At 39.3% G+C, this 27,188-nt stretch overlaps 1 protein-coding gene across 5 annotated transcripts in view; it reads right to left on the bottom strand.

Annotated features, from left to right (window-relative positions):
• The window catches only part of NELL1 (neural EGFL like 1), a 293,137-nt gene that overhangs the window by 254,876 nt on the left and 11,073 nt on the right, over nt 1-27,188 (bottom strand). For all 5 annotated transcript variants that reach the window (XM_063332728.1, XM_063332731.1, XM_063332732.1 and 2 more), the window contains exon 3: nt 12,461-12,611. In XM_063332728.1, coding sequence (XP_063188798.1) covers nt 12,461-12,611 — 151 coding nt within the window. The remainder of the gene's footprint in view (nt 1-12,460; nt 12,612-27,188) is intronic.

Below are 27,188 nucleotides of genomic sequence, written 5' to 3'. Positions count from 1 at the left end.
CTTTAGTGACAATAGCAACTTCAGGACTAAAACCAGCTTGTTGCTGGATGCACTGAGTTTGACTAATTTATATAATACAGAAGTGACTAGTTAAAATATACTGCAAAATCCAGTACTAATGTTTTTATATATGTACACCTAATGCACTGCTAAGTGCCACAGGACTGTATAAAACACCACATTTTACCTCTTCAGTGACAGGAAAGGAGGATCACAGCAGACCTATTTTTCACCACCCTTCAACAAGTGCAAATCAAAAGCAGTTACATTCAGACAAACATCAGTAAACAACAGTCAACACAATCCCAACAACGGAGACTGGCTGAATTAGTTCAACAACTCTCTCAAGTATTTAAAAAGCGCAAGGCAAACCAACACTCTTGCATTGATTTTTTTTTTTTTTTTAAGATGCACAAATTCACATCCAGATCTTGACTACACGCATACTTCACCATGTTCACAGCTCAGAAGTTGTAGTTGTCTTTTCTCTAACAGAATATAATTCATGTGCAAATAGTTTTGTCAATAGCAAACATCATCTTTTCTTTCCTCCTCCCACCAGACTCTGGAGGAAAGCCTCTTCAATAGCAATGACATAAAGGCCATTCACTCCTGGAAATAAATGCACCTGCTCTATGTTCAAGTTCTAATCTGCAAATTGTGGAATGGAAGACAAATGAGTAGAAAAACATACGCTTAGGCAAGAAATCATCAGCCAGTGAGAAAATAATTAGAAAAACAGAGAAAATAAATGGATTTATTTATTTATTTTAATATCTATCTCATCTCTGACTTGAAATGCCATTGCAAAAGTTTTTATTTACAATAAAACAACAGGTAAACAATGGGGGGAAATTAACAGAAGCTACCATACAAGAGACAAGAAAATGAACTAATCTCTATCAGGCATTTTGCAGGTACTTCCCAGTATTTTGCACGGAAGAAGAAAACATAGGAACAGAACGAGTAAGGGTTCCTAAAAGGATTGCAGCATCTGAAACGTATCATCATGTAGGCAAGTGTGACTTTAAATGTTGCCATGAGATCCATATCAAAACCCAGGAGAGATCCTGGAGCATTACAACTACTTCTTCTTCTCCTGCATCACATCAGCATGAAGCCTGTGTCAGCTTGCCGCTGTCGTTAGCTCCCGCCACCCTCCTCAAGACCTTTTCCAAGAAAGAGAGATGAGAGACAATAATCTACTTGTCAACTTGTTAGCACCAAGTGATGGTTTCTTGTTTTATTTGTTATTTCTCGATGAGGATTTTTTTATATTTTTTAAACAGGTGTAGATCAAAAGTAACATGTGTTTTGACAGATTAAAGTCTCAGAACACATGTATTAAGAAAGCTCACTGTTTATGGAACAGCAATACAATATGACCTTGGCTGAAATTTTCCCACTACTAGAATTTCCATATTTGTTAAGAATGTAAGCTACTGCTGGCTTCTTTTATACAATTATAGAATTCAAATGCTTTTTATAGGTCTGTCTGCAGCCTCTTGTTCAAATCCCAATGTGTAAGAAAAAAACATGTTGCTAAATTCAGATTAATTTTATGCACCTCAAAAAAGTTGGGATAATTTAAGACCGTGCAATGTGCTTTACAGAACAACAATATTATTCCACAATCAACTCAAGATGCTTTGCAATTCTTTCTGAAAACTTTTGCAACTCCTATGTACCCTCACACACTAATATTGTTATGAGAGGATAAAGCCTGACTCAGTGATGTTTAACGTTTTCTTTTTTTCTCCTTCTTTTAGTCACAACCATAGTGAATATTTAACTGTGTATTTGAAAGCCCATTTCACTCCAGATCCAGAGGAAAAGGTGTCTAAAATTATACTGTAAGTTGGAAACAGCTGCTGTGGATGTAATGATCAAAAAAATTGGAAAAGTCCTTATCAACATTAAATAAGAGCATGTAAGACACCTGAAGCAGAAAAAGCAAAGTATTTCTATAAGGTGAGCCGGCTTAATACATCATCTGCACTAAAGAAACATATTCATCTATTCATCATATCTACCACAGCAATGACCTTAACCTGTGACAAACAGTACTACATTCCATTCAAAGATTTTAACTGCTGTCAGGTTGTGGAAGCGGCAAAAGTAGGGAGGGCTCACAGACTCCAAATAAGACACAACCTCAGGAAGAGCTCTGGGATACACGTCCTTCTGAACCTCCTCAGTGTATACAGCACTTTTTAGTCTTATCTTTAGGATGCTAACACCTATCGCAAGACACTAAAATATCCCACAATGAAGACAGGGCACCATCTGGTAAGCACAATACTGATTAAATGCTCCGATAAGAGCTCTAAGAACTAAAGCAAAACTACTTTTTGCATTCAGTTCTGGAAATCTCCTTTATCACTTTCAAACATAAATAAACCAGAGTTATCATTCTGACTTTACAACTTCCGTCATCCCTGATCAAGTGCCAAATGAAGCCCCACAGCCTCTTTCAAGGAGCAGCACCAGCACTTATAGCAGATGCTCTTAGAGCTACTGAACAGATGTCCCAGGGCAAGGCAGCAGGCACAGATGGCATCCCTGTGAATATGTACAAACTTGGGGTTGCCATCTAGTCAAAACACTCATGCATCTGCTTAACGTTGTGTGGGAGAAGGTCACAAAACCACATGAGTTCAAGGATGGAAGCACCGTTCACCTTGCACATGCTGCAGCAACACTATGATATCGGGTCTGCCAACTGCTGGAAAAAAAACCACTGCCATAAGAATCAAGCTGTTATTGAACAGAAGCTCCTGGAAAGTTCTGCCAGTCTGGTCAAGGCACAATTTCTTATATTTTTTTATAGCAAAGCAAATTCAAAGACAGTTCAGACATCAGCCCATTTGATGTCATCAGCTCGAAGTTCAGGAAGCTTCTGCACAAATTTGCCTATTTGGACATGTTTGTGCACATATCTTTTTCATTTCACCATAGCATCACACCAAGCAGAATATCAGAACATGTAATGATGTTTAATGATAAAAATGGCTTCAGGCAAGACTGTGCTTTAGCATATTTGCAGGAACACTTCTTGATGTATGCAGAGACAAGCAGCCAATGCATCTGCATCCATTATCACACAGATTTCAGGATTTTCAATCTACAGAGATTCTGTGATGAATCACAGATCATTACACTTTTGCCCTTTCACTGCGCCTTACCACTGACTGAACCTGCGTGCAGCGGTATGCACAGCACATTGTTATTCTGGTTGTGCTGCCAAGCGGCTCAGCCTGGACAGCAACATAAAAGAAACTGAGATCTTGTTCTAACTCTCCCCAGTGGAAAGCAAGTCAGGCCAAGAGCACGCACTGGGTACACTATGCTGCAGATAAGGTGGCAGGCATATGCCCAAGACCATCGCCACTGTCAGTGAAGCCATACAGAGAAAAGCAGTGCCTCTGAAACAAGATAGGCATCTGATTTCAAACAAAAGTAAACACTCACTTGCAGTTGTCACCATGGTTCTGTATGGGTGCAAAACTAGAACAAGTTGCAGCTGTCACGGCAAATATTTCAGTTGCTTCTGCAGGCGCTGTTTTTGTACCCTAGTTACTATAAAGTGACAGGGTAAGATCCCAAGCTCTGAAGCATTACGCAGTCAGACACTGGATTTTGAAAAAATGCTCTCAACACACTCAAGTGTACAAATCTAATCCTCTACTATATATGCATACTTACAAACCATACAAAGCTACTTTTTACAGCTACTTTAAATATGGACAGGTTGAGAAGCTACAGAGCAAAATTACACATGGCAAATCTTCACTTATGTGGCACTAAAGACTTACTACTGTGGCAGAGATTACATACTGATATCATCAAAGCTTATGAGCAAAATCAGACTGACATCAGGTAGCACAAAAAGTGTTGTGAATAGAAGGATCATCCGTGACAATGAAGGTACCTCACTGAAAAATCAGATTAACTTTCCAGAAAATAAAATCCAAAAGCTGAATCCCATATGCTGCAGAGACAAAGCCTCTATCATCACCTACTGCATTCCAAAAGTATTCCTCTTATACAGTCAAACCCAAAACTTAATACTAAATTTTTTCAAAGCTCTCAACTAAATGCCTGAAAGTTCAACTTCACTGTGCCGTTGGCTACCTAAGAGGATTCTTTCAAACATTTGTATCCTTTCCTTTCAAACAAAAGGAACTAAACCCAGTCAATTAAACAACTTTATTTTTCCATTCTGACCACTCTGAGGACAAGAGGAATCAGTTACATCAGCCTAGCTTGAAACTTTTAGCAGTAAGAACCCACACACAGACATTTTCTATAATAAACATTTGGTCTTTTGTTCTACAAATCTTCTACATGGCAGCTGGGCATGCAAGCTGCAAGGCATTAAGCATTTATGATGCTCAAAATATGCATTTGTGTACCTGCAACTAGGCAAAGGTCATCCAAATATAAATTTACTTTCCTCTTTGATCACGTAAAGAAAAAAAGTAACCCCAACATCTGCCTGCCAGCTAAAAGACAGCTTGAGTCAGAGCTGGTACAAAGCAGCTACTCATTTTCATGGCACGTGTTGTAAAGACTGACCTTAAGCATTTTTGTTTCCATTTCATGTGTCTAAAAATTTATCTTCACTGGGGCTGCTACCTGCCTACTATTTGAAAAAGACCAGGTCTCTCCCCTATTCATAGTAAACTAAGTAGGTAGTACCACACTGCACCTAAAAATAGTACTGCACCTTACCAGGCTTCAGAGCTAGCACAGTCAGCAGGACACAGAAGAGTCTATCATTTGAAGTCAGGTGAAGTTTTGACTCCTTAGCTGCTACTTCCAAAACAAAACAAAAAAAAACAACACATATATATATTTATGTCTTCATATAGACACGAACACCTACAAAAACCAAGACATCTCTACTAAAGGTATGTATCTGCAAGAAATGGCCAAGTAATTGGAGAAAATTGATTTTATTCCATCACAGAAAGCAGAGGTTGATCTCACAGTAAGGGAACGCAGTCTAGTGGTATCACACCTGAAAGAGAAGGCCTCACCCTCCTGCTGCCTGCTTATTCCTATCTCATCCTTAGCATCAGATTTAGCCATTCAGTTGCAATAAAGCATGTCAACCCAATGAACTAGTCTGACAGAAAAGTAACCTGACAAAAGAAAAGAATCATTTCTTTACATATCACCACTCCAAAACCAAGTCACCTTGTACTCGCACTATCACTGTAACTAGCAAGGAACGCAGTCCCCAGTTACACTCTGAAGTTGTCCTTGAAGAGCTCACCATCCAGAACCCTTGACTAAACATTCGTTTCCCCTGTGGACCATTCGCACTCCACATAGCATTTGTATCTGAAGACTTTCTGAATGGGGGCACTCCATTATTTAAGGGTACCCTGGGACTCTGAGCTGGCATTAGCTCAGGGATCATGGTAGGTACCCAGAAGCCCGGAGCTGCCAGTGTGACCAGAGAGCCCCCAGCAGAGCTGTAACCAAAGCAGAACATAGCCCCGGTCCCTCCCTCCCTCATGCTCATCACCGCAGCAAGAACTCAGCTCAGGGGATCCCCAAGTCCATAATCTCTAAATACCAGATTTTAATAAAACAAAAGAGGATAACATAGCCTTTTAAGCTAACAAGGTCTACCACTTGAGTCAAACAACAATATTTGAAAACAAATTACCCTAATTGCTGTGTCCTTACAAGGAAAGTTCTTCCCTCTGATCTTGCTCTCAAATTCAGCAGCTCTTCAGTGATTTCTCATGTTATGACAAATTCCACACATTTGTGGTAGGTTCCCAGTAAAAAAAAAAAAAAAAATCTCTTTTCCACTCTCTCAAGGCCCAGCCACACATCTGCTTCCCTGCTGCTCTCTGGACACCCTCAGTCTCCAACCTGCCCTGCAGGCCACCTTCTTCCCCTCCTTCCCTCCCCGCTGCCACCTGAGCACCGGCAGCTTTCCACAGCTAGCAGTCATTAGGGCAGGTACTGCGACCCTCCTGCCTTTCAGAAGGCAGTTCCTCAGGCAGGAAAACACACAGGCATTGTTACTAAACTGAGAACAAAAAACAAAAGCCAGACACATCACCCAGCCTAACGTCCAACCAAGCAAATGACCATCTATGAATAACACATTGTGAACATCTAAGCATCTTATTAACTAGGAGAGTTACACTCTTAATGAGCAGCCCAAATTTAGCAGGCACAGTTTTCAGAAAGTTGCCTTCAGTGTAAGTTTGAGACATTTCAGTGCTTTGCCTGTATCAGAGGATCATAAAACAAGCAAACAGAATAACTCAGCATGTTGAAGACGACTCCTGGGGGACCCACACATCCTGCTCCTGGCTGACCACAACATTTCTACACTGTCCAAATTCAGTTTGAAAGAGTTTCAAACTGTCAGCCATTCTGCTCCAATTGCCAACAAGGTCCAATCAATGCATTTCAACAGCTGGTTATCAGCAGCATGTTAATGCTTCAGAGAGACAACAATTGTCAGCCTAGTGTACATAAAACACCTGCTGTCAGCAGGCAGCAGCAAGATGGAAGGTAGCTCCTCAAGCAGTAACTCCTCTTTCAGAACACTTAAATCAGTGGAAGATGTATACAATCTAACAATTCTGACACACTTTCCTCTTTTGCGTACTTTAACCCTGAGCACAGATGCAGGTGGGCCCAATTCTATTTGTATTTGCATGTCTAAAGACCTTTCGGGAAGAAGAAAAAAAAAGTTCTGGAAGAAATAAAGCTCACCTGCTTGTCTCACTATTAAAAAAAAAATAAAAAAGGTGTAAATGCCTCACATATTTCACACCACCTCATTCAGAGGGACTGAAGTAAGGCTGGATCTTTATATTCTCTATACAGCTTTCCAGTTCAGCAATTCTACATATAAATATTAATGAAGATGTGACCTTTACCCTAAAAGAAAAAGGTTAATGGATACATTTGCAGAGTTTTCCCTTCCCTTTTTGAATAGTGGCCATCTCGGAATCCAACATGCGTATACACATCTTGCAGAGAATAATCTAAAACATAGCATGGAGTAAATCCAATCTTTCAGGTTTACAACTATGGTCAGAAGTCACTTGCATAGGTTTCTTTTCATTAATTAGGTTTCAGTGTTTAATTTAAGTAGCTTGTTAGTCTTCTATGTTTTTAATCAAACATATTATGGCCTGGAAGACTTCCAGCTGTTATTTGTGAACATACAACTTTCTGTCTACTCCTCAACAGTCTCAGAAGCTGTTCATGGTGTAACTGGGGGGAAGAGCTCAACAATATACTAGAATCCCATGCTTGCTTCCCCTCTCCACCCAGAAGTGACTTGCTAGAAACAAAAATCTTTCACTACAAGCCTAACACATTTATCAGAATCTTCTTGAATATTTATATCAATACAGCTTGCTGTTACATAGTGAAGGGCCAAATTCATCATTGCACCGCAGTAGTACCATTAGCTTGCAAGTTTCCAAATATATGGTGTGGCAGAAATTTTCTGAAGTTCAGGTCCTAGACATAGGTTATAAGTATTAAAAAAAAAAATCATAAATTTTAGAAAAAAATAAAGTTTCTAGTGCTCCCTGTATGAAAATCTTAGAAACATTAATCTTTTGACTGGCTCCCTAATTCTATCATGGTGGGATCTCCCATTTTGAAATGCTCTTCAGAAAGAATGACTACACATGGATAGAAAGTTAGTACTAACAAACACGAAGCAAACAGAGAAGACAGACACGGGACAGACACAAAATAGTAGGGAGGAATAAGCAACTCATCATTTTACAAAACAGTTTTTCATCCTGCCTCTTTAGTAACCAGTAACAAAAGCAACAATGACTTCTTTGGGAAGGCAAGGTGGGAAGGGGACAACACAGAAGACTCAGGGGCCTTGGAAAATGCACATAACAAGACCTTGAGGAGAAGGTGAAGAAGGGTATTATCCTATTTCTAATGGATAATTCATGGGTAATGGCTTTTCTGCTTACTAGTTTAGGTTTGCATATTCTGCATTACAATGCCCACTTTCTGCTTTCCACAAAAATAAACCAATGGTTAAGAAGAAAATCTTTCTTTGGAGGGCAGCTCGTTACAAAGCAAGCAAATACCTAACAGGTTACTTTGAAAAAGTCAAAGGGAATTCTGCCTGATGAAAGGTTAGAAAGCCTGATCCAGAGTTATTACCTCCCACATCATGACCAGATGACGGCTTGGCAGCCAGCTGCCGGTTACGTGTGACATACTGCAAAGATTGTATTTCCTCTTACTTCCTTTCAGGCAAGTACCAGAGTCCCAGGTGATGTGTACTTGCACTATTTGTCTGATTTGAGGAGGTTCAGAATCATACATTAGCAGAAACATCATTCTGGACTCAATACTTATCTTGATTCCTTACCATGCTTAGACATGAGTAGTGGTTCAGTGGTGGCTGCCTCCAAAAAAAAACCCCCAGCAATTAAAAGGTCATTATTGAAAGTTTGGGCAGTAAATGATCTGAAGATATTATAAGCTAGTCTGTGGGGTAATTGCTCACCAAAAGAATACTCGCCACTCTTTTCCAGGTGCCTTACCCGTTGTTTCCAAGTGCCAAAACCCTTAGAATGCATTCAAAGTACACAAATGCTTTCCTTCCCCACTCACTGTAATTCATTATTTTTATAGACAATGTATAGGAAGAGTTTATGGCTAATTTTTTCTTTTTTGGGGAAGAGGGGGGCACAATTTTCACATCAACAAGAAAAGAAAACATTACAGCAGTCAGTTGCTTTTAAGTTGTTCCCCAGAGTATTCGGGAAATCATAGTCAGCTCCTGTGGTGAAAGCCAGCATTTCAAAAGAACGCTAGCCTGGGTACCTGAACATCCTTGACAGACTTGTCCAGATACTGATCTTGGCCAGCAGTGGGAAGGAACCATCAATATACCCAACCCAGCAAGTAAACAGCACAACAGCAATGCTGACTCCTAATTTATATTCTTGGGCTTTGGACCATGCAAAGCCAGAGTAGGTAAGGAGCAGGCAGACAAATTTGGATGAAATTGTACCAAATCACTGTTGAAATAAGGATTCATTATGGGTGGGATTTTAAATATCTTCAAGGCCTTTACCAAGTGTCTTGGCAGTCTGAAGAGCCAAAGGTTCTGAGCAAAATAGCTCATAAAGATCTTCCGGGAAGAACTGGCTAGCATAATTCTCCAATAAAGAAAATAGTTGCTGCCTTCTGCATCCCCAAGTAACATGTTTGTCCATGTTTGTATTACATTTTGTTGTCTACAATTTAGAAAAAAAAATTATCATCTTCAGATTTACCACTGTATTCCAGATAACTATGTACATAGTCTGCACATACTATCAGACTGTTCAATTAGACTTAATCTGTGTTAATTAAGCTTTCCATTTTCCAAGCTATATTTTAATACATTTGGATCATGAAAACAAAGTCCTTATCATCATTAAGCTGATTCAACATGATAAAATATTAACAAAGATGCATTTATCATCATTGTAGTATAAATCCTGTCCCATCAAATGATGGTATAAACTAACACCAAGTCTCTAACTGCTGAGAAATAGCCATACAGCATAACAAAACAGCGAATCTGAATTACTGACTTCAAGAAACTTTGTATTCATCTTATTTTAATACCTTTAGTTTCAGAGTCCCGTGCTATTAATGGAAAATAAAATCCTGCTAAAACTTACTAGAGAAATGAAATATAAACCAAGCATTTCATGTATTACCACCTTATGGAGATCATCTCCACTACATACATCATGCTAAACTGCGTTCTGAACTAGTTATGCTGGCATATGTAACTTAGGATATATAGACATGTGTGTGTATACACAGATATACACACCTTTTTTGTTACTTGGAATAAAACCTATTAAATCTGTGCACAGCAAAAAAGACGTCTCCCATAAAGATATGAACTCTTGTACCAACAGCTAACACAGCTTCTTTTATTCAGGCGTTGTTGACCTCCTGCAAGTTCTGAAGTCTCAGACTTTTAACTTTGCCACTTTTGGTATGCTGATAAGTTAAAAAACGTTATTTCCTTAACTACAATGTCTCCTATTTTGTGCATAAGGAAAGAGTTCTTGGCTTTTCCATAGTCAAAAAACTATACTGGTTAGGTAATACGTGTATCCTTATACTTGTTCCTGCAGGTCTTAATCATGATGAAACATAATGATGTTCCTTACTATTCTCTTTGCATTGTCCATTTCCATAGACTTTTTGAAAAAAGTTTGCAAAAAACCTGGATGTCACCAGAATAGAACCATGATAATTACCAAAAGCTTAGTAGGAGCAACAATTTTAAAAAGGCTTCCCCTTTAACAAAGCTAAAGACTAGAATGACCTCAGAAGTTAAAGCAACATCAAAAAAAAACCACCAAGCTGAAAGTTCTGATCATGATTTAAGCAAGGTCTTCTTCAGTAGTGCCCCAAATCTTTGCCCTCTACTCCTCATCAATGTTAAAAAGTATCTTCTCCACTGTCGTCCACTTTATTAAGTTCTATCATCACAGATGTATGGGTTTGAAAGCATTATCCTTATCAAGGCCCAAGCAGCAACTTAAGAAACTAGAGAAACAAACAGTGACTGTGTTTTAAGTGATACGCAATGAGTCCAGAAAAGAAGGATAATTGCAGTAATCCATCTGACATTCAGAATGTAACAGCAGTCAAGCAGTCATAGCAACACTGGACATGCCTATTTCGATTCTTACACAGAATTACACAGGCTGAAACTACCTCAGTTACTACACAGAACTACAAAGGTTTAAGTGAGACTAGCACCAATCCTTCAACTATATATATTTTTTAAACAGATGTCTATTAATTTGAAGTACTAGAGATAACCCCAGTGCCAAGAAGGACATCAGAAGCACATTTTGTTCAATCAAGATTACTCCTGCGTAGCACATCTCTCTATGACCCTCTGTCTCTGCCCGTCAAGATAGAGGAGTTAAGTAGCTAAATTCAGAAGAGGCCATATCTAAAAATCCACGTGCCTTGCATTGTATAATCATCACTGCCTGTCTAGTTTGACCTTGGATTTTGCTGAGTCCATGCATGTGTCCCTACATGTTACAGTATTCCTCTGTCAATGGCTCTCCTTGATGTCCTCTTTCCTTTAACATGGCAAACTTATCCTGTTAACCGTGACTTTGGAGAGTTACGTAGCCTGGAAAAGCTTGGAGAAATTAAAAGGTAATGACAAAAGGAATCAGAGAGAGATAGAAGGAAAACAGGAAGAGTTAGAGGGAGTGATCCTTGTGTAATGTAAAACAATATTCTTATATATTAAGACAATGGCTGGGAAAATGAAAGAAGGAATAAAGTAAAAGAAAGAGACCAATAAGAAAGTAAAGGTGACAGAAAAGCATGATGATAGAATAATTAAGTAGCAGAGTCCTCCCCTTAGCTGTCCTTGCCCAGACACCTCTGCTGTTGCACTGGCAAAAGCATCATTGATGATTTGGTCATAATAAAGCCACTGCCTTCTCCCCTTCATATACTTCCTCAACAAAAGGCAAGGCTAACAGTTGTGTATCATGTACATTATTAACAAAATTAAATACCAATAGGATCTTTTTATTTTCCTAAAAAAAAAAAAATGCTGCAGAATGACTGGTATTAGATTTGAAATGGGAGCAACCAAAGTCCTATTGCTTGTATTAAAGCAGAAAGGCAGACTAGATACACAGGTCCTTCAAACCCTAAGAAATTATGAAAAAAAAGCATTCACAAAGTTACAAGTAGGACGCTATTTGATGCGACACACGCTCTGAAACATCAAAGCATCATTGGAATTGTATTATGGGCCATAATACAAGATACACTTTTTTTTTTTTTTTTAAAACTGATGTCTGCCACTATAATAGCTAACCAAAGAGACCTCTTTTCTTCCTCCTACACTGACAACAAAAAAAAGGAAAAAAAAAAGACACACACATGAAATAAGAATATACTGCATTTATGCCAGGAAGAAAACATACACATCACCATACGGAATCATAAGTAGCTTAATTCCTTAATAGCTTAATTGCTGAATCTCAAAAAAGAAAACATATTATTTTAAAATGTTATAAAACACAGTGAAGCGGGAAACATGTAAGTTTAACTTTTATGAAAAAGCAAACTCCAAAGTGCATATGATAAACTACTAAGGGAAATTGCATTACAAGGTTTGTAACTTCCAAAGTGCATTGCATCCATACTACATTGGTTTTGATCTGTCCATTTAAGTTATTTTACAAACCAAGATAACATAAATAATGCACTCCTGTAACAAAAAGCTACTAGCAAAAAGTAACAAATTGCAAACTAGAAAGAAAGGCTTTAACTTACATGTGAGACCGTACATCTACCATTTCAACACACTACCAAAATAAACCACTGAGCACTCAGTATCTTTTATGTTGCTACCGCTACAAGAGAGACAATTTCCTCTTACCTGTGCTCTAACTCTCGGATGGACAGTATAACTCCAGAAGTCGATGCCTTCTGTTGCAGGGTGGCCAGAAACGTGAATTCACTTTTATTTCGGAAGAGCTGTATTAACTTCTCACTCACATGGGGCGCTGCATGGATTTCTCTTTCTATATCTAAGAATTGTATTAAAAAAAAAAAAAAAAAAAAAAAAAAAAAGAGGGAAACGACAGTCTAGTGAAAACGCTAAGGCAGAAAGATTCAGATTACATTTTTCATTTTCCCATCAATATTTTTCATTTTTGAGAGTCATCTACCATGCTCCACCACTGCATTTGTTTCATGAAAAAAACCAAATGTCACCTCTGTCAGCATGCCCACTTGTCACTTTGACAAGTTCACAACTGGTCAGCTACTGATTTTCTGACAGAATTTTTAACGGGATGGTGAGCCATTTGTGTCTGCTGTGAGCAGATTAAGTTGCTGTAAATAAGGTGTGCTGCAGTCAGATAAATAGGCTCCTAAATTCTGAGAAATCTCAGGCATTGCCCCTCCCAACACAATTCACCAAGCTCCAATTTCAGTTTTTACCACTGACTTTGTTACCACCACTCCATCGTACATCACAGGAAACCTGTCCTTGCACTGTGTAAGGCAGAGATGTATTATTCCTAATAATGCTATAACGGCTGTGCTTCTGCCCAAGAAATAAATACAAGACACGCTTGCAATCCACTATGGTTTCAGGGATTTCTCAGTTTAAACAAGCAAAGCGTGACAGCTCATACAATATTTATCAAACTACAGTCTGACCAGGCAGATCCAGAAATATTTTAGTCTTGCTAATCCTGCTGATGTCCAAGCGGCAGCATGCCTTCTCACATTTGATCTTCTAAGATTCAAATGCGCAGTCTCCCACCACATTCATTTTTATCTCATCCTTTTATTCACAATGTGTCATCACTATGAAAGATGATTAACGACAAAAGGGAGAAATCACGGCATTTCACCTTCCCACCCCTTGCCATGTCTGTCATGCTGGGCCTTTGTCACACATTTGCAAGACCTGTGTCACTTGCGGTTCCTGGATGTCACAACCAATTAGAAGCCCAGTGCGCTTCCTTTCGAAAGGTTTACTTTGAAGCCAGAAATGCCAGGACAAATTCTCAGCTGGTAGAAAACCATAAAACTCTACTGAATCCTGAGAATCTGGCCCAGCATGAATGCTTTAACACACAAAGGAGTGATGAGATTTACAATTCAGAATTTCACTGCAGGAAAAAAAAACCCAAAACATTGTGTCATTAAATGAGGCTTTGCAGACAGAAAGAGGAGAGACTGCCTTGAAAAACAACCTGAAACTCAGAAACATAACTACTGAGGGAATGCCATGGACTGAAACCAAACTCCAAGGAAAAAGTATTCAAGCATGTTTTGTAATTGGTTGTCTCAATTTTTCCTGTGCAGCTTAAAGCCCTTCAAATGAGCCTACACACTCAGAATCCTTAACACACTCTAAAAAGCTCACCTCTGAAAAGTACAGCAAATCAGACATCAAAAAATCACTAGTCATCATTTTAAAAATCTTTGCTAGAGGCTCAGATTCACCTGATAAATAAATATAATGCCCACTTTACAGCAAAAAACTATTTTTCTGTCCAACACCACTTTTATCACAGTAGAGAATAGTTTCAAAGAACACAAATCATATCCACTGCCACCAGAAAGGGGAATGGAGAAACAATCCAGCACAGAAGACCAGGTGTTTGGTTTTTTTTTTATCTACAAGATTTCATTATCTGTATCATTATCTTCACCTAGCAGGTGTTATTACTGGTCATAAATACTATCTAGTTTCTTTTAAAAAAGCTGATGCAGGAGACACAAAACTATGTGTCCCATACACCATTAAGTTCTCCAATACCCAGTTTGCCATCTACACCGACAAACCAGCCACTGGTACTAAGTTGCAAGGCATAAGTAAAACTCAGAAATAAAATGTTCAAGAACTGACAGTTTAAGATAATTGCCCTTGTTTTGAAGGTTAAGAACCTTACTATCTTAAAAATTTTATATTTTTTTCTTAAGGGTGCCACAGTCACCAGAAATAAGATACGATTTATCAAAGCTTTCAAAAATTCTTTCACATGAAAGCATAGGCTGTCTTCTCAGTAGAACGCATATGGTAAAATTTCTGTTAAGCTTTGCAAAGTCCAACATTTTCTCATTATAGGCGGACACAAATATAAAGCCATATTCCGTCATCTATCCACCAAATTTTATACAAAAATATAGGACTCCTTGGTCAGAATCATGAATGAATAATCAATGTATTGACTACTTCAGTTAGAAACATACTTTGAAATACTGTGCTTTGAAATATTGTGATGTACTCTACCATCTCTTCATAGCCATGAATAAACAAAAACCACATGCAAAACCTTATATTCATTCTCTGTTGATTAAAATCAGAAAGATTCAAAGTTCTGAAATTCCAGATTCTTGGGTTCAAATTACTAGATAACAAACAGCATTTATGTACTGCTTTGCAGCACTATTCTAGCATAATTTGTACAAAGGATGTTATATAAACAGGTTTTTAAAAATTAACACATTTCTAAGTATGGCGGTTTTTATTTGGAGTAGGTCTACTCATTACCAGCACCTAGGAACACCCCCTACCACTAGAAAGCTGAAAAATGTACTGGCAGATGCAAAAACATCTACAGAAATGCTGCTGTTCATCACTCAACGTCAGTACCTACAACAATGGGAGTTTCCCAGCAATTCCATGGCAACATGGCAAATGCCATCTGATAGTCTGCAACTGGACTCATAAGCTGAGGAGCTCACCAAGGATGCAGGGGGCACGTGAACTGGCATCACAGAGATGATAAACTTGTTGGGGTGCTGAGCCCAGCCCTGGGCTCACAACCTGGGGCCCAAACGCTGGGAAGGAGCCACATGAGGCCTTGCTGAGAGCACGACCCAGCATCACCCCAGCTCCTGTGCCTCATGGGAGCGGCCCCCCTGCACCTCTCTGGCAGCGCCCCTCCTCATGCCGTGCGATCGCTGGGTATGCCATCTGTTTGGGTTTTGCTCGATTTCTGCAGAAAGTACCACACAAATGAACTGGGAGTACGATCCATTTAGAATAAGAGCTTTCTATTTCCAGCTTGATTTTCACACTTCAAAAAAAAGAAAAATTGAGAATACATACACCCCCTCACCACAGGTGCCTGAAAGGGAAAATACTTTTTATGCTCTCTATAAAAATAACTGTCTGCTCGTAATGAAATGTTGTATTTCCTACATAATATAGAACAATATAGGTTTATACAGTAATCTTCAGTGAAACATCGCTTCATGCTTGAATGATAATGCAATCTCAGCAAAATAAATAAACAAACATACATAGATACGACTTTCATATGCCCTTCTATGTGATTATATTTTCTTAATTTGAAATACTGACTGTCTGGAGGGGTTGTTTTTTTTAAACATACCAGAGTGTTTCTAAAATAAAGCAAGAAAAAAACAAGCATACACACTTATTTAAAAGTACAACAGATACAAATCATCTCAGAGCATCAAGTAAAGGCAACTCTCTACCTTCAGCAAAACAGAGAAGTAGAACACATACCTATGTCGGAAAGAGAGCATCTTTGCTGCTTGATTTTAATTTCTTTTTTTTTTTTTTTTTTTGAGCCACAGGTCCAAGGTGAAGTGTCAAACACAAAGCAATGTGCACTTTGCCAGGATAGCCAAGCCCATTTAGCCTCTGCCATCCCACTTTTCCCTGCCTGGCACCATCTCCCACGTCCCCAGGGACACCACTTTGCCTTCTCCTGGCTGCTTTGTCCCACACGAGCCATTCAGCCCCCGACCAGCACAGCCCTGCCAAGCCAAAAGAAGCTACGAGAGGAACCGGCACCCAGGGCTACACTTGTGCAGGGGCTCAGCAGCCACAGCACAACTGGCCAGGCTCTGCAAAGGAAGACCACAGTACCCTGCTTAGCTGCAGCAAGCTCTTATATGCTCAGCCACCTTGATGAATCTTACCCACACCTGCAATTACTCACGATACTCACTTTCAGCACCTTCAAAATAAGTCTCAAATTTTTATTTTTGCATGGTTTGTTTTCACTTCATCATAAGATCAGTGCAGATGAATGGCAATGCTGCTCTGGGGCCAACATCAGGGCAAGCTTTACCTTGTGCAGGTGTTTCAGTACACGCTAACCCTAATGACAAACAGAATTAAGAAGGTACAATAACTCAGGATTAAGATCGGTCCTTACAAACCTGATTTAGGCCCTTAAGTTACATCTTCCTGCTTGGATCCAACTTCTCTATGCATCACCAGCTGCGGCAACTAAAAATTAAAACCAAAAGCTTTTACCACCTGTAGCCCAGAACATATGAGAGGCCTCAAATAAGAGAAAGGGAGAAGCTGGCTTCAGCTCCATTAGAAACAGTGCAAGGAAATTATCACCACACAGAAGCAGACAAAATGAGTTAGAGAAAGAAAAGAATCATGCTAGGAAAGCAGGCAAAGTTCTTGCCAAACTTGCTTTGATGATCGTGTCAATAATCCATGGTACAAAGGGAAGTACGTGACCATTTGGACTCAAATTTTAAGCAATGAAAAATGTGCACCGGTTCTTACAAGCTGAATCCCAATCATTCTGGGAAATCACTATTCATTAATAGATGGTCCCATTAGAGAAAAATACTAAAATTCAGTTCTAACTCAACTCACGTTTTCTAAAGCAACAGATACATTTCATCATTCACTAGCCTGCTTGAATACCTATTCCTTTTACTTCCTTACTTTGGAAGGGAACATATTGCAGAACACATTGCTTTATTGGTACCTTCAATCATTTCAAAGCGATATGTTTCAACATGCTTTCAGGAGAACCTTTGCACAGTCACTCTGGAAAAGCAAGCAGAAATTAACCCTGCAACAACAGAGAATGTGGATTTCAGCTACGGCAATTAAAGAATAAAATATTGCAGCATATTGGCTTTTACCTTGCTATGGGCAAAAACCTATAAAACTGAAATCTCTATTAAATAAATAAATTAATTCAATCACAGTGCCTCATTTTAAGTCATCAACTTTCCAAAAACCGAACCAAAAGTGGGAGGAGGATCCAAAATTAGCAACTCTCAGTGTAGACAGTTTCTAAAAGTTACTTAGGATGAAAACACACAACAGCGTCGCAAAACCCTTCTGCTCACTGAAGGCAGGTACTTCAAAGCCTCTGATTGCAAGTTGAATCCAGCGCACTGACTCCTTTCTGCACATTGGTCCCACAAATCATCTTTCGAAGAACTGGTGGAAAAAAAAAAAACCAACCACTCAAAACACTATTGGTGACAGATGCCCACTCCTTTCTGCTCCTCTTAAAGCATATAAGTCACAAACAGATACAAAAGTTCACAGAAGGATGCTGACACCAACCACTGGGATCTTCTCCAGAAAGAAGTCATTTCACTGCCAAGCAGGGAAACGCTTCAGGTAGTTGTCCCTCCCTGCCTAGCAAGGGAAAAATGCAGTTATCTGCAAATAGCACCTATTTTTTGGTTTAAGCGGTGGGGAGAAAGTTCACATAAATTTCTCCTTACACACAAACAAAAAAAAAGATTTTGCAATATGCTCCTGTCACAGCAATAGGCACGGAGCCACGTATATCTCTCAGAGCACTTTGGGTGCTCAATTTGGCTATCAGCACTAAGGCTTGAGACAGCCCACACCGTGCTACGGTGACCCATCAGCCAAGTAGCAGCATACCTAAACATCACCTAAGCACAGACCCAAATTCATCCACCATGCCTGCCACTTGCCTACACTGCTTCCAAGCCAGGCCAAAGCATGGCTTTTAGCAAGCTGTGGTGTACTGCCATGGGAAAATATATGCAAGCTTACATTTAAGGTCCTAAGCAAGCACCAGCTGCTCTCTGTGGCCCCTGCACTGGCACAGTGGGAACCAGCACTGCCTGTTCTACCTGCCAGCAACTCAGAGGGAGGGGTGAAAACACCTTGCCCTTCTCTTTAAAACTATGCTACCAGGGAGGACAAAAAAAGGTGCGATGTTTTCTCACGAGCACATCTCTGCTTCTAGGTATTCTCCCTGGTAGGAAAAGACATTGTAAATGCTTTTGCCTTGCTAGCTCCACTTGGAGTCAGTAATAAACAGTAGGAAATCATGTTCAACAGCACAGCTTTCTAAATTACAATTATTCATTATAAATCACTTTTTACATGTTGCTTCAAACACTGGTTCTCAAGAATAAGATCCGTCTGCAGTGAAATGCTTGGTGATTTTAATATGCAAACCTCCTACAGAGATGATGTCTCATTTTAATTATTGTTTCGGTTTAATGGGTTTTCATTAAATTAGAGGATGGAGCAATTACCAGGGTGAATAGCTAATGTTACAAAGGTAAGTTCCCATGACTATACAGCAAAAGCAGCTCTGCTAGAGAACGTGGAAAAATAGTATAATTCAATGTAAACTCTCCTTTTGCATGATGCAAAACCACACTGGCAATAAGTGTTCATATATTGCTGGCATTTTGATATACATGCTTGTAAACTAATTTACAAGTAGGTCTCTCCTAAAAAAATTCATCTAGCATTTAAAATTATATTTATATTTCACTCCTTTCAGGAAGCTATTGCAAACCCAGTCCTTAAACTCAGATACCACGGACAGCAGAATTTTGAGTCACTAAAGAAATCAAACAGAGACTATTTATCAAATCATAGTTTCTCCCCAACCAATAATTTAGCTGATTTTAGTAGCTTAATGTTGGACTCTTCACTTCTTGAAAATTGGCCCGACTTGAGCACTAGCTAGAATGACCACACTCATGTTAATTAAGTAGTTATCAGAGAGTCTAAGTCTTTTGTTTGCTTTATCAGCATTTCAAATCAAACCATGGAAATGGAGTACTCCGGAACAAACAAAGCAGCAGATATTGCACAAGACTTGGAAACGAATACATGACGAGAGAGAAGGCGGCCACCAATGTTCCTCAAGCCCCAAACAGTAAAAGGTGCCCTAAAGTGACAGAAAAAGCAGGGTGACAGAAAGCTGTAGCAAAGCCTACATTGAGAAGCTGCCCCTCTTTTTGCTGCATATGTGTTTCATATCTCCAGGGCCCTTCCTTGTCTTTTCCACCCAAACAGACAGAATGAACCATGGAAAACGCTGGAGTCATCTCTGCAGCAGCAGCAGGATGAGCAGCAGGCCTGGGCACACAGGTAGCACAGCAACTGACACCGTCTTCAAACCGTTTGGCCATTATGGAGCAAAATCAGAAAACTGGAGTAAGCCAAATGGCTTTGCAATGAGCTTCCTGCTGAGAACAGTGGTGATCGCCTTGCTGAGGCTACATATCACCTGCAGCCACTTTAATTTGTTTCAAATATTTTAAGCAGCTACTGAGCTCAGGCTCACCTTCTCAAGTAGAGCCTGTTGTTCCCTCAAGGGACTCGTGCTGAAATCAAGACTATTTACAAATGGTTGATCCCTTAAATTAAGTGCTTGATAGAAATGCTCCAGAAGTTACACTACCACTAAAAGCACATAATCTGCTCTTAAATCATGTGAGTTAATCAAATTACATGCATTGTTAGTTAATTAGTTCAGGAGTCACTGATTATAACATCTTTTCTACTGTTTATCTGTATTAGATAAGGTATCACATCACTGTGACTATAAAGATTGCTATTTGCAAATTTGGAAAATAATAACAACACTTTAACAGAAAGAGCATGGACTACACTTGCAACAATGTCATGTTTGAACAGAGCCAGTGGCAATGTATGCAATGTCGAGGAAAAAGCAGTAATTGCTAAGAATCGTTACCGATCTGCTGTCCATTTTGCAGGAGTACTGTCCCCTTCAGGGATCTATTTAAAGAGTATATTAAATGCTATCATCACACAAAATAATGAGCCCCCAGAAAAATACTGTTTCTGTTTTGGCTCCGTGCAAAAGCAAGCTAAGCATTTTTCCTCCCCTTCTACAAAACATTTTCAGGTATGCTCAAATCACAGACCCAAAAAATTGGAATGGATTTTTAAAACATTATAACATATATTGAACTTGACAAAACGTGTTCTTCAGCTATATTTGTTTAAAAGAAAACTTAAGTGAAGACAGTGCCAGAAGGTGAGGAGCATCTAGAACCAAAAATCAGATATAGAAGCTAAGTTTTGCAAATAACTACTAATTGTAGTTTGGACTTACTTCCTCCCACTATAACCCTTAGTGTGTTTGTAATCTAGAAGCAAAATCTAAGCTTTTTCAATAGAGTATGCAGAGAGATTGATCATTTGTTTTTTAAGCAATATGTAATAATTCTGATTTCTCATTTAGCACTCTTCCTTCTTTCAGGTAATAATAAATGCTGCTCATACTTTATGGCAACAGTATTACAAATAAATAGTAATATCAAGTACTTCTGAAGTGCTTTAGGATTCCTAAGTTTAACATGAATGTGACACGTATAGTCAACGAGTAACCCATAACCTGGATTTTCAAAGTAATTTTAAGTAGCAGATCCCACTGAAGCAGGAGAGAGGCTGAATGTCTAAATTATTTTGGCTCTGTTGAAAATAATAGTCTAACTTCAGCGAAGCCACACAGAAAGCAGAATTTGCCTCCCTGGTGAAAACCTGCATTCTTAACTGTGTAAATCAAAATACCAGTTTTAAATAGTTCATTAACAGGAAAGTTTCAGCAAAACAGAAACTTCTGACTCAGTTTCTTCACTTGCAGAGAGAGGTTATAATGCCTAATGCTACTTACGGCAGCTAACAGACCTGGCTACACTGACGCAAAGGTTTTAATTTCCAGTTCAGTAAAGCCTTTTATCACATGAATAATCCAACTAAAGGCAATGAAATTATCCATAAAGTTCAAAGTAAGCATACGCTGAAGTGCTGTCTTGGTTCAAAAACTCCCAATGACTTGGCGCTCCAAATAGTTTATTACTTTTAAAGCATTTAGATCATTTATTACTAAAATCTTATGGTTTTTCTTTATTCTCTATATATGGTTTGTACACTCATTAAACAAATGTGTTTCACGAACTAATTCTCCCTTCTGTTTTCTTTCCCTCAGAAAAATCACTTCTATGTTATTGCTAAAGCAAATTAAATCCCGGGTGTCTGTTTTATTTATTAACTGCATGATAATACCATGAGGCATAATACATTTGTCAAAGCCCTTCTTTACTGAAGTATAATTTCTGCTGTCAGCCTCTTTACGTTTATATTCAATATTCTAGTTGTCTTTGTTTCTTGGAACACACATAAGCACACATTTATGTATTCTCCCAAAACATGTATAAATTCTATTTGTGAAGTGTTCCACACCCCACCCCAACAAAGAATCACAAATACAGCTAACATACTTAGTCATTCCCCGCAAGTATTATATGAATTATTTGAGAGATTTAAGAATTTTCAAAAATGTCACAATAATAACTGCTTTATCTTTTTACACCATAATTATGATTTGGAGCATCGCTTTTCTTATTTCACCCAAGCATACCACAACTCATGAATAAAATATGACAACTTTGATAGCATCCATTGCTGTGGGTTCATCCGTAACAGCAAACGTGCTTGGGGTACTAAGTGGTCCCTTTTGCTCCATAAGCCTTTGTTTCTGAAAATAAGCTTTTATTTAAATAGAAGTGCCACATGTGTGCCCCTTTTTTGCATTTCTTGCCGTTAGCAATAACACCAGCAATAATGTTTATTTTTTTTTTTAATGACTACATTTTGAAACAATTAGGATGGCATAATGCTAGAAAGGCAGACTATCCCATCTGAAAGCTGGTACTCACAAGACATCAAAAAACCTTAAAAGCACTGCCAGCATCAGAGAACAAAAGGCTAACACACACAACCATGACTTCTAAATGCGTGGGCAATACTATTACAAAAAAGAAATTCAATTTTGTTCTGGCTTCATAATTAATTACAACAAAGTAAAGCTAAACAACTTCCACCATTTCCCTAATAAGATTACTGTACCTAGCACCGCACAGAGTCCTCCTACCACAACTTGTCAGTAGATTCCCTTAAAAGGAAGACTTGAGATAAAGTGCAGTACATGAGGTTTCCAAATCATCGGCATTTACCGAATTATTCTACAGATTTCATGTTTTAAGGCTGTGCTGCTTCATTTTCCAAACAGCATGATGAACATCCATAGAGACCTCCACAGAACAAGAAAAATCATGACACACATGCACAAACCCCACTCTCCTCCCACACATCTTGGCTTTGTTATTTTCCCCAGTCCCCAAGAATAGGCTTTAAAATTTCAACATTGTTATGCACAATGAGCCAAAGTGGAGAGAGAGAAGCAGAGGCAGGTCTGAATGCCATCTGTAGGTAGTCTTTCATCATAGAAGCAATGAGTATTTAACCTCCAAGATCGAGTTTTATACATGTTGCACTCAGAGCATCTTTGCTACCTTCCAGTTTACAAAAGATTTTAAAAAAAAAAAATAAAATAAATTAAAAAAAAAAAAGACAAGAAGGGGGGACACAACTCAGAACTAAGCTTTACAACACAAACTTCTCTGCTGTAGGAGGTATCTGTTTCCACTGATGCCAAACGGAAAACTCACAGCTTCAGAGGGAGGAGTCACCCATATGTGCAAGGGGAGGACAGACTCCGTAAAATAATCAGTGCAGCTACAGTGATCCTATACTATATTTTCCTATTTATAATACAGAGGGCCAATGGGAAACTCAGCTGGAACTGTGTAAGAAATGTTCTCATACAAGCATGGAGGACAGGGGACAGACTGCAATGAGAGATTTTTAGGAAGCCAAAACACCAGTGCTCAGCTACAGTATTTATTGCTCAAAAATAGTGATTCACAGATCCCTGTTGTCAGAATTACAGAACCAACTTTGCTTTTTTAGCAAGTATGCAACCTATGTAACTACTGATTTAGATGAATGGTTTAGTGGACATCAGGTGCCAAAACCAATTCTTTTGTCCGTTCTATTAAAAAAAGTCTAATGTTCTGCATTTTATATCATTGAATAGGCCACAAAAGGCAGGGCAATCACATGATATAATGCCATAAACCAGCACAGTACGACATGATTACTTCACACCATTTATGTGGCAAAAATGAAAAATAAGAGAAAAAATGTCCCCCTCGTGTCATTTATACACCCACACTGCAGGTGGCAAGATTAATCTAGAATTTGGCATAGAAGTAGGCTGAGGTCTGAAGTAGCATCTAATTTTTATTCTTGATAGGTAGTTCAAGACAGCAGGGTTTTTCACCACAGGAAATTGTCCGTGCCTGGCTCCTGCATTAGGTCTGATTATATCTGCCTTTGTGTACTTTTTAAAGGTACAAAATCTTTAAAAAAAAAAATCATTGTATGTGTTTAAAAATGTGTGATAATAATTTCAAATAACACCACTTCTTCTTAGGCAAAAGATATAGCTCTGTTTAGAAGTAATTTAATCAAGTAGGATGAGTGTAAATATTCTTATCAAACAGATATTAACGCATTTCTATTAAAATTGTTTAGAAAATTAAGAGATCCCTCATGGGATCAAAACCAGCCATAATGGGCCAGTTTGTTTCAGTGCCTAACAGTGAGAACCCAATTCTTCAACGTCGCTTTTCCCTCGCTCTGCATTTCAAGCAGTTTTAACTCAGCAGTAACACTCTAATTCTGCTCTCTTTTACCCCAGCATCTGCCCAGCGACCCAGACCTGCAGTATCAGGTGCAGGGACTTGCCCTGATTGGGCAGGATTCTCCACCCAGGGCTGCTCAGCACTCTGCAGGGACTCGCCTCAAGGCAGCACAACTCAAGTACCAACTCTGTCTCACCTCAACTTCCCAGGGCTCTGACTAGCACGCGGACCTGCTTGACAAGACGTCGTAGAACAATACTCTTACTCCAGTCTAATACTCGTTTGCTAAACAAGAAGTTAATAAAACCTGATTACGTGTAGTATGATACGACTTAAGAGTATCAGTTTGCCAAAATCCTTTGCAGGAAAAAGACAATTTCTGTTCTGATGAAGATACAAGAAACTCAAACGGTTATTCTTATTTTCATCTAAATTGATTTACTTTCATTGTAAGGACCAAGATGCTCACATGGTGTGGAAGTATGCAACACTTACTAGCAGTATCAGAAACTAATTTCTGCATCCCCCTCTCTGCCCACTGAAGAGCAGAGACCTTTTGTTTCCTTTCTTCTTATCTTCGTTACAGGAATTTGTCAACAGGTTGCCAGAAGCATTCAAGGCCTTTAGCATACTACAGAAATACTGAAGTGCTTCTCCCACTTCCCCCCCCACCCGTACTTACCACCGTGGCAATGAAGATAGACAAGTAGCACAATTATTGTCTCCCAGGAAAGCAAAAATAACTGCCAAGGACAGAGGCAATGTGTGCTCAGAATTCTTTCCTAATCATTACAGACATGATAGGAAACACAAAAAATGTCAAGTAACAGAAGGCAGCATGACAACATTCAGGATGAAAAAAAAAAAAGTAGAAATTGGTCACTGTCTTTTAATGTGACTAGGTTTCTATTTTAGTCTACACTTACTTTGCGGGGGGGATAGGCGTGTTCGAAACAAGAGGATATGGAACGAGAAATTCTGCAAGAATTTACAAATTATACCTTCACATCAATATGCTGGATAAATTTTAATCCTAGACAGGCTTCTAACATAATTCTAATATTGAACAAGAGTGAAAACAACCAACACTGGATGGCTATATATGAGTATTTTAAAAACTACTGCTGGGAACTGACAAAGTTAACAGTAGTTTATGTATCTTCAAAGCCTCAAAGCATTGTTCAATAATTATGTCTCAAGTGATCTTTAATTTCTTCCTTTGAAGATGATTCATCTCACTCATCCCCTCCTAGCTCATTCTATTCCAACTCCAGATCATTCCTCTGTTCTGAAAATGGTCAGTTTTGCAAAGGAAAAAAAAAAATCCTTAGCCTAATGATTTCATTGGGGAAAAAAAAAGTTACTTTGTGCATACAAAACACATTAAAACATTAGCTATATTTATAAAACAAATATAAATGATAAGTTAGACAGATGTTAGGGTTAAAGTCTCACAGGCAAACCTTGCTTAGCCCTCCAGGGATGTGCATTCCAACACCATTCCTAATTGTTCTTAATTAGAGGATCACACAGCTTTCCAGAGGTGCCCCCCATCTCAGTCAGTACACAAAGTAAAGAACAAAGAGCAAAAAATATTTACTTAACAAACAAGGATCTGGATTTTTGCTTTATTTTTATTGTTCAAGGCTCACCTTGAATCTACCGTATTCGAATCTATCTCTGAAGACAGAACAGACTATGACCAAGTTAACTATTCCAGCACAGTATCGGAGACCTCTACAAATATTAATTAATTCTTTCACACCACTGTTAGAGGAAAGGGTAATAGTACCTCAACTTTACAGGTGAACAACCAAAGCACAGCAAAATTAGCGTTCTAAATCACTAATAAAAAAAAAAACCCCACACATTATCCAAGTTGTGTCCTCCAAAAATATTTGTTAAAAATTTCCACACATCACTGATACTTTGCAGCACTACCAAATCTGAACTTTTAGTGCTTTTCCCTATTATGCTGCCTCTACCGTAAGAAAACCTTTGCCCAGTCCTACCCACCCTGTAGAAGACTGCAGTCCTCGAGTTTCCCGTCCAGGCCCTATCCCCTTGCCTCTCTCTCCAGCCTGCTTCTCCCAACTGCTGTCCATGGCTCCCCTTACCATGCTCTTCATCCCTGCACCTCACTCCCTTCCAAGTCACAGTCCTTATATCGTCCTTGTCACAGCTTCTCTGCCCAGCCATCACCCGCTTCCTTCTTGGCCTCCAGCTTCTCATCACAGCTGTGTCTCTTCTCTCCCCTCTAAGTCTCCATTTCCTTGCCCTGCCTGTCACAGTTAATCTCATCTGACTGCCTCTCACCATCCACTGCCCAGCACCAGCCTCTATCGCACCCTGGCTCTCAGGGGAGCCCATTCATCCCAACTATATTATTGTCGCTTTATGTACCCATTCCTTGCCCCTAAATTTCCAGTTTCATTTCCCTCTTCTTTCCAGCTTCCACAGAAGTCTGGGAAGGAAAGGGGAAAAGCAGGAAAAGCACGCAAGATCACAAAAAAGAGATCAAGACCTTGCTCTGCATCCTGCTGATGGATGCAAGCCCAGAAACCATCCCCACCAGAGAAGTCACACTTTCCTCCATCCTCTTGGGTGCAGCCAGGCCAGCTGTCAGTATCTTTAACTCCTCTTTTAGCAGTGCTTTACAGAGCAGCTCTGTAGGGGCTGTACAAAGGGCTGAAAGCACTGAGGGAACTTTCTGGCGCCTTTCTAGGATGGTGGGCAGCGGCTGCAGCTCCTAAGGGCCAAGATGGAGCTCGTAAAAGCATGGGGACGTCCCAAGGGACGAATGTGGACAGTGGGCGAGGATCCCGCTCTGTTCAAGGGAACAGACAGGTCCTATTTGTCACCACCCCACAAACCTTGGTCATGCTGGCCTGGTCCCCACCGTCTCCGTGAAGCCATGGTTGTGAGCCACCACCATGGGCGAGCAGAGGTGCCCCTCACTGCCTTCAGAGCCAACAAGCCCTGAAAGCAGATCGGCTTCAAGTAAACCACCAATTCTGCTGTCACCCTGCGAGAGCAGGATTTCAGAAGGG

This window comes from Chroicocephalus ridibundus, chromosome 4 (assembly GCF_963924245.1).
Source record: "Chroicocephalus ridibundus chromosome 4, bChrRid1.1, whole genome shotgun sequence".
In the NCBI taxonomy this organism is placed as follows: domain Eukaryota; kingdom Metazoa; phylum Chordata; class Aves; order Charadriiformes; family Laridae; genus Chroicocephalus; species Chroicocephalus ridibundus.
This window is presented reverse-complemented; position numbering and strand designations above follow the sequence as displayed.